Consider the following 9,535-nt stretch of genomic DNA (forward strand, 5'->3'; position numbering starts at 1 on the left):
ATATGCAAGCTTGTTTAAGGGCCTATTGGATGGCGATGCGGAGACACAAACAAACACCTCTTAGCAAAGATAACACTTAGCTCATTCCATTTGAAAGCTTTTATTGCATGTCTTCCTGATTTTACCTACCCAGGCAAGTTTCTAGCACGGGTGGCACTCGAAGTTCCCTGTCAAGAGGCTAGATTGATTTGTTTGCCAATTCATGATTGTTTTTGCTTCCTTTGCTATTGTGGTAACTAAGGCTGTCACAGTTAAATCTGCATATTATAAAAAAATGAAAATCATTCTCTTTTGGTTATAAACTGCATTGGAACCATCATCCATGGTTGAGTTACATCAATGTACTGGATACTAAGGTGTGGCAACGTTGTATTGCTCTCTCGCTCAATTTCTGTAACTTTATTACGTAATAAAGTTCAACTCCATATATTTTCCATATGCTGTCCACGTGCTTTACAGAGATCGAGTGAGAGAGCAATAGCATTGCCACACCTTAATATCAACCTCATTGGAGTTAAATGACTAACAAAAGTAACACTTTGAGTTTCAGAACAGATAAAACAAAAGGTAGAGAAACGCAATCGTGCACCACGCTCAGCCACACAGTCCGTAAAATGTGTTGAAAAGTACCCGTAAAATAAATACCATTCCAGAAATCTTCGGAACCATTTCCAAACTATTCATATAATACTCACCATATTGGGAATACAGTGAGATTCCGTTTTTGGCACGTTCCGATTTTGGCATGCTCCCAATTTGGCACACTCCGATTTTGGCAACAAATGGGTTCCGTTTTTGGCAACATTCTTGTTGTACATAATAGGTCTTTTAAAAATGTGCAATAGATATTTTGTTGAATCAATTGGCATCACATTTGGATTTATTTTCAAACATGGGAATCATATTAACCCTCAATCATACTTTTTTCAATTTTTTTTTAAATTGTCTCATAGTTTCAATACATTACTGTGATAATTTTGAGATGATTTTCGCAATGTTATTTTAAAACAGCTTTAGGCATTTAAGGGTTAACTATATTTTACACTGTACATGTCGTATTTAATGAATACAATAAGTATTGAAATGTATTATTTAGGTATAATATAACTGGTTACTGTGTAACTAGTGTCTGACGGAATCAATTTTTATAGTAAGACCCAGAGCCTGAAATTTTAAGAGTCAAGTACAGAGGAATGCGCTTTCAATCGAACCTTAGTAACATTGCGAGCCTCTTTCTCTTTCGATTAATTCGACCTCACTACAAAACGTGGCACTATATTTTCAGTGCATATCGAAAGCTGACTATAGTGCGTTCCAAAGCCGTATTTGAGAATACAAAACTAATAGCTACCAAATAATTTGTTTCAGCTTTATGATGTCTTTGGCAAATTTGTTATTTTTTGCCGATTTTTTCAAATGAATGGAATTAGGGTGGTCCTTGTGGTTAGGGTGTTCAAAGTATCGATTGTTTAAATGTGTAAAGTTTACCTGCGCAATGCCCTACAATATACTAACACAAATAAATTCAAGCTAGTTTGCTGAATAAACAAGGCTATCTATAATGGTTGATTTGTTATGATTTATTTTTAAGATTTTAGGTATCGTGGCTTTTGAAAAATCGGGTTGTTTATATTATCTTTTGATGTGTTAATTTCTCGAAAATGCATTGTTCTAGAGATTTTAAGAACATTCATTGGAACACATTTTCACGGTAGCACTGATATTTCAATTCCTTTTGTTTGGACAGTTGCAAGTGATTTTTACAACAAAAATGGTTTACTTCAAGCGTTGCAATTTGATTTTCAATCTATCAATTCAAAATCAAAGACAAACGATTGGTTAGTTATGGAGAGTTGATAAATTTATTTATTTTTTCAAAGAGCTGTGTTTTTAACCAAATTGTTCATTAATTTTCAGAAAGAAGAGATAACAGCACCAGGAGCGAAATCAACACTACCATGCAATGAATTGTTTGAGTTTTGAAGTTCAGTGGGCCGAAGAAAAGCGATTCGAATTAAAGGATATGTTACACCTCCGTCATGAGGGACAGTGCACTCGAGAAGTGCGCGAAGATTGTGAGAATTCTACTGGACGGCGCATAGTATCGCCTAGCCGTACACCCAAAACGCGAACCGCATGAATTACATGCGAATAAGCATGATTCTAATGAGAATTTTGCATTGTAACTGGTATAATGCATATAAAGCGATATTGGTCCGGGACAAAAATGCATTAAGGCGATTACGCCACAGAAACTTACACAACCCCACAGTTGGGAATGTATTAGTGAATTTAACGATATCGGAGTATTAGTATTAAAATGACTCCGCACTAATACACATGTAAAGGACATCTCCACTCGGATACATGTGCGCTCTGAAAATACTAATACACGCTCAAGGACCAGTTTCCATTTCGCCTTTCTACTGATCACATGCTGCATATTGGAGAGAACAGTTTATAGCATCATCAAATTGGTGGGGTGTGGGTGATGATTTTGTTTTGATAATATGTTGAGCTTTCGGCGTTCTATAAACCCTAAATTTACCAGCGATATGCGAGTTCTAGCCACTAGATAGGTTCATAAATAATGATTAATGATTGGGTAATGATTGATAATAATTGATTGGATAATGAACATTGGGTTAACAAGTTAATTCAACATTTGTCGGATAGAAGCCGTCCGCCAATCATTTCTGGCATTCCTCATACCAACAGTACTTTCAGGTGATATCATATCAGTATTTCGCAGTAAAAGTATCTAAATTTAAAGTATCATTAACTATAAGGGCAGTGATGACATGGTTTTGCACTTTTGAGCAGCAGTGGCAGTTACTCATTTCAGTTTATATTATTTTCCTAACATGCGAATCCAGCGCACATCATCGCCCTGGGCAACGATCATCGCAAATCAATCTGAGCACAAATCATTTTCTTCCACTCTTCTCTGAAGCACAGAATGAGAGAGCGATGATTTTAAGCGGACCCTACACGAGCAGAAATATTGACAATAAACCAATTATTGATCAATATATTGATCGTGTAAGGACATTTTGAAAATATTGATTCTGTAGGATTCAAATGGGATTGACGTATTGAAGCTGTCTTGACAATATTTTTATTGACAATATTCTTGTCTCGTGTAGGGTCCGCTTTACTGCAAAAACCATTCGCTATGGGAAAATAACAACGCGTATATCACACACTCTCGTGAACGTAAACTGTTCACGCGTTTGGTGTAGTTGGAATTGAGCTGTTCGCAGACAAAAAAGCGTATCTGTGTATGAAGACAGAAGTTCTTACAAACACCACAGAGGTATTCATGTATAGAATACACCACCTTTTTGGCAGACTCAGCAAGCAAAACCAACTAATACTATTACATGCGGGCAGATAATATGGTAGCGTGTATTCTCAATCAATTTATTTCATCATAAATCAAGCGGTGTTGGTATAATGCCGTAGCTATGCTTGGTCTACAATGCGAAGAAAGCATGATTCTAATTCGGAATATGCATGAAAGGATGTAATGCCTTTTTTGCATTGGGAAATTGTTTTGGGTGTACAAAACCTCAAAAATTTATTTTATTTATTCTTGATTTTTCAACGGACTTACAATGTCTTATTGAAATTTCTTAAAGCTATTGAAACAAATCCAGAGTAGACAACATAGTATAACAAAAAACAATGTATACAAAAGTATCAATACATTAAACATTATACAGCAAATTGAAAACCTAATTTTTACATAAGTCTTATGCCAGTCATGGTTCCTTCGTGCTGCCGTGGAGTCCAAGGAAGTCCGCAATGATTGCTTCGAAACTCTCGATACCGAATGCCGCGAGGCCATGTTTCTCGAGATAAAGTTTTATCCTTCAAGGTAGCATCCAACTCGACTTTAAAAGAAACAAAGTCAAGGGTCGATGTGTCCTGCCAAACAGGAACAAGCTTCTTTACAATAACTGGGGTTTCCGATTTCAAGCATGCAGTTACTAGGTCGGATACCTGCTCTTCACTTACATCACTTCCAATATTAGGCAAAAATAGCTTGAAGCTATCATCATGATTCGTATGGTCAGGCTTAGATGCTTCTGTTCTCGTCGATGAAAGAGGGGCGATTATTTCTGGCGTTGAAAAGTTTGCAATGATTTCGGTTGGTTGACTAGTTTTTGCAAATTCAATCAAACTACTCACTGAAGAGTTCAACACATTGATGCTGGTGGTCAAACTTTCAATTTTCTCGTCGCGTTCTTTTTCACGGAGTGTATGTGCGGTTACAAGCGAACTTACTGTACTGCGGAATCTTGCGTTTTCCAGCACGTCAACGCATCTATCACACATCCAGAAAACGTTTGAGTTCGTACAAGCGTTGAGTTCATTATCAGTTAGACCGGTGCAATCCTTATGGAACACACGCCAGCCGGCACAAAATCCATCACAAATAACCGATCTAGCCTTCTCAACAGCAAGGCTACACTTCCCGCATGAGAGCTCCATCCTTTCAATGATTTGATAATGACAGACAGTAGTTTTTGCCAGCAATCCAGTGCAAAGCGCGAAAACAATGGAAGAAGTTGCCGTTGATTCGAAGTGAAAATCGAGCGTAAAAAAAAACTTCACTGTATCGATAGTGTAGGCTTTACGGAACTGCAAACAACGAATAGATGATAGAATTTTGGGTTCTTCATGATTTTTCTATATTTGTAAATAAATTGAATAGAGCCTTCCCAAAATATTAAGTCTTGAGGACAAAAGATAGTTTTTTTTTACAGAACTCCAAGGGGGAAATTGATGATCAATTCTCTAACAAACTTTGTTCAAACCTATGATATTCAAATGAATCGTTTTAGTTAAGATTCCGATTAGGGTCGAACTGACTTCATTCGTAAGGTTATTCGCTGAACTTATATTTACCATTCGATTTAGTCGGTACAAGGCTATCTTCTCAATCACTCTTTCTGAAGAACAAATAATAAATCGTGCATTAATGTTCAAAGTGGCTGTACTTTTTTCGAAACAGTTCGGAAAGATCGCTTGTAATTCATGACTCTTGAAAGTTAGTGTACTTTTCGAAAATAAATGTCTTGTTTTGCCCCTTTCTGTCCTGAGATATGAAAAAGGTGATTTTTCATGATATGTCTGAAGGTGACGGATGGTAGTTTTTGATTACTCAGGGTTCGCAATATAATTCATAAAAGTCTCTTAGCATTATCAACAATTGAAAAAAATGTGTATTCTGCTAAAAATTTACTAAACCAATTTTTTTGAAAATGAATTTTAAGATACAGTGCACTTTATATTCATGAATGTTGAATTTTTAAACCACCCTAGGTTCCAAAATTTTGAGGTAAAAAATAATAAAAAAAAAAATTAATACCAAATATGAATTCAGCGACGTAAAAGTACCCCAATGTGAAATTTTCATCAAATTCGGACCCCTTTTGAGGTTTTGTCCGACTTTTGTATGGAAAGTGATCACTGTGCGACGACTGAATTTGATAAAAACATGAATAAAATTGAATTTTCTTATTTTTTCTTTCATCTCATTCCATTTCGCACATGATTAAAAATCCTTGAAACCTTTTCGAGGTCGTAGATTGAAAATCCAAACTTTAAAAATAAGGTTCCATTTTTGGCTCCGGTTTTGGCAACTGAAAAAAATAAAATTGTTGCCAAAAACGGGATCCTACTGTACTACTAAAATATTCCACCATTATCATTCATTTATTATACTACCATACTCATTTTTGTTACCATTTCCAATACCTTCCGTGTATCCTATATTAGAGATGTGTATACTACATTGTACTTTTGTGCCAGAGGTTAATATTGTTCTTGTAGTCTTTTTTATTCTTATATCTGCTTACGCTACTCCAAAAACTTTTGGTTTAAGGATCAAGTTACCTTTTTTGAGTATATGTTAGAATGGAACGCTTGGTAGTATGTGTAGAAAAAATTGTGTTTAGCTTTGCCACCGGATTATTCATTTAAACCTTTTCGAAACTCTAAAAGGAGAATATCAGTCGATTTATTAGATTATCACGATTCGTATCATACAAAATAGCTGCTGGAAAAACTATCGGCTTAGCTGTATGGTGCTTTTTTCACAATTTTTCCTACGTATACTACCAAGCGTTCAATTCTAACACATGCTAAAAATAGGTAACTTCAGCCTTACAATGATCAAAAATCCTCATCTTACAATGTTGCGACGATAGCTCAGTTGGATAAAGAGACAGACCACTTAGTGTCAACGAAGCTCTCATCAGAAAATATCGTGTAACAAAATAAAATTTCATCAATCGATAGAATTGAAATGTGGAAGGGAAGGTATTTTTTCTTCACCAATAGTTTATGCATCGCTAGATCTAAAATATGCATGTTACCACAATCTGTATAGTTCTTGAATGGTATGTTGTCCAAATGTATATGGCAAACCGCATATTTTGGCATGGTGACTGTTTTTAACGACCCGTTGTTTGTATGGTTAAGCATAGAAAAACGGCACTGGTTATGTTCGATATTATACCAGGCAATGGTTAATCTATTGTTGAATGAACCATATTGAAAATGGTTTTTCAACGTTTGATTCAATGGTTGACATATGGTACAGATTTATGCGAGTAATCGGAGTTAGTTTGGTTACCTGCATAAATAAATACCATTCCAGAAACGTTTTAAGCTATTTCTAAACTATTTATTAAATATAATAATATCTCCACATTGCGAATACTACTGACATATTCCATCATTATTTTTCAACTATTAAACTACCTTAGTAGTTTTAGTTACCACTTCCAATTCCTTCCGTGTACCCTATTTGGAGAATTGTGTACTACACTGTGCTTTTATATCAGAGGTTAATACTGCACGGGTGGTCATTGTCTGTTTACCCTGCTCCAAAAATCTGTAAAATAATATGAACAATAATCACTCGTCTTGCAATACAACAGCGATAGCTAATTTGGATAAAGCGGCAGTCAAACAAAACTATATCAATCGATAGAACTGAAAATGTGAAAGTTTTTCCCAATGAGATTTTTCCCCTCCATAATACTTAAGGCGTCAAGATCTAAAACAGGGATTGTATTGTTTGTATAGTCGAGAATGGAAAAACGATAATATTCTATTGTTGAACGGAACCCATACTGGAAATGAGTAAGCATACTCCTCATGTCAAACGTGTAATTTACAAATAGAACGAAATGTTCTTCATAGCATGGTATTAACAGCCATCAGACATGCATATAGATTAGGTATATTGCCGATAAAAAAACCGAACCGATGCTGAAAAAATCTTTAAAACTGGTTACGATATTAGAACATAAAATTGAATTCTTGAAAAAACGCATACAAAAGATATGTAAATATTTTCGACTTTTTCAATAAACATATGAGCGTAAACTTAATCTAATTCTTCCGTATTCATGAAATTTCAATTTTGTCAGTAGTACATATCTCATGCTACAGACATGATCCGGTATATTAAACCTTCTGCCACACGAGGTATGATGAAATGAAAATGCACTAAATAGCTTACATCAATCACTGATTAGCGTGTTATTGTTTTTCTAACACTTTCTCCGATTTGGTAGGATTTATTTAGACGTCACACTCGACCACGGCCACAGTCTGTCGTTGATTTTATTGATGGTCAGCTTCGGGCGGCAGTTCCGTGTGATCGTATAAACAGAAGTTTAGTTCTCAAAATGCAGTTGGTAGTTTATTTGGCAGTACTTACGGCCGTGATTACAAGTGTTGTTTGCTCGAAGCTTTGGGACGAACCAAAAATAGAATCCAATCAAACTTTGTCCAGTAGTCGACAGGGCCGAGGTAACAAATTTGTGCACAGACGGAAGGATGACCGGTGATAATTTTTCCTTGTGAATTTCTAGTGTTCCCATTTTACTCACTCGGGCGAATCGCTAATACGGTGTGCGTTGGAACATACGGCTTGTCTGGAACCTGTCAGATCCGGGGTGAATGTGCTGCTAATGGAGGTATTGCATCCGGAATCTGTAGTACGCTAACTACACAGGCTGTTTGCTGCGTTTGTAAGTTTTGAAATAAAATCGTTAGAAACAAAAAAAAATCATCGAAAATGTTAACTGTTTGCAGTTGTGAGCACATGTGGTGCTACGACGTCACAAAACATAACCTACTTTCAAAATAGTGGATATCCACTTCCATATAATGGTGGCGGCAGGTTAGTGAGACATCAAATGTGACTCGCGAAAAATTCTTGATGCATTTTTATTTTGAACTAGTTGCTCAATTACGGTTGTACCTCCTGATGCCTCGATCTGTCAGCTGAGAATTGACTTCGACACATTTTCGATAGCGCAGCCGACCGGAGAGGGAGTTTGTTCGATAGATAACGTTCAGGTTTCTGGTGGCAGTTCCTCGGTGCCTATAATTTGCGGAGATAACAATGGTCAGCATGCTTACGTTTGGTTTAGCGGGACGAATCCCATCACCATAACTGTTTCAATGACCGGGTCAACGTCATTTAACCGTTTGTGGAATATGCAACTGAGCATGATCTCCTGCCATAGTCGATACCAAGCCCCAGCTGGCTGTTTGCAATACTATATGGGTTTAACGGGAACAGTATCCAGTTTCAACTATGGAATGGCGGCCAACCCAGCCCTGAACAATCTGGGAATGATCGGATCACGACAATTGGTAAACTCCAACTACGGGATCTGTATTGGTGCAGGTGCCGGGCAGTGCACAATCACATACAATCTGGTAAAAACTGTTTGTCAAAACTGACAAAGTACTTTATGTTGACGCAGCATTGTTTTATCAATTATAGCCATCAGGTAATGTTTACGCTTTCACGTTGTCGGGCGATGCTACCGCCGTGGCACCAACACTTTTAGGCACGGCCGCTGTAGGTGTTCAAGGTACAGGTTGTACCACAGACTACCTCATCATTCCAAACCCGGTTGGTATTGCGAGCGACCGCTTCTGTGGACTGGGCATTGGTACTACAACGAGTAAGTACAGTAGTTTGAGGTTATTAATTCGTGACAATTCATAAAAATAGACCGTGATATGTGATATGACCAATACTAAGGTTGAAAACTATCTTTCTGTGTAGATTTATTTGATTTATAAAATAATGTCCTAAACACTAATATTATATGCTATTCTTGCAGGTAATGCGATGCCGTTTGTGCTTTACTACATTACAGGCAGCAATTCCGATGGCGACGTAGCAAATCGTGGCTTCCAACTGCAGTATACTCAAGGAGCATGCGCCGTTCCAATAGGATAATGTAGATATTTATATGTAGATAATACATACATGTATGTATTTAAATGTAAATCGAGTAAAGAGAAAACCGCACTTTTTGTTTATAAAAACTGTTTAATTTTCCTCAAATATCCGAACATTTCGAGACAATGTCGAATAAATCCCATATAAAATATCGTTTGTGGCAAGAATGTGGAAGTTATCAACTTTTCAATTGATTTATCATAAACTAACTAAATACAATCGGGTTTTCTACTACGCGGATTCCTATTG

The 9,535-nt window shown here is 36.6% G+C and overlaps 1 protein-coding gene across 1 annotated transcript; it reads left to right on the top strand.

The window, feature by feature from the left end:
- Positions 1-7,620: 7,620 nt before the first annotated feature.
- On the top strand, positions 7,621-9,283 carry LOC131693042 (uncharacterized). The gene is made up of 6 exons (XM_058980515.1): positions 7,621-7,833; positions 7,896-8,054; positions 8,119-8,206; positions 8,268-8,751; positions 8,819-9,002; positions 9,165-9,283. Exons 1-6 carry the CDS (start codon positions 7,710-7,712, stop codon positions 9,281-9,283), a joined length of 1,158 nt encoding a protein of 385 aa, XP_058836498.1. The 5' UTR covers positions 7,621-7,709.
- Positions 9,284-9,535: the final 252 nt, after the last annotated feature.

This window comes from Topomyia yanbarensis, chromosome 3, assembly GCF_030247195.1.
Source record: "Topomyia yanbarensis strain Yona2022 chromosome 3, ASM3024719v1, whole genome shotgun sequence".
In the NCBI taxonomy this organism is placed as follows: domain Eukaryota; kingdom Metazoa; phylum Arthropoda; class Insecta; order Diptera; family Culicidae; genus Topomyia; species Topomyia yanbarensis.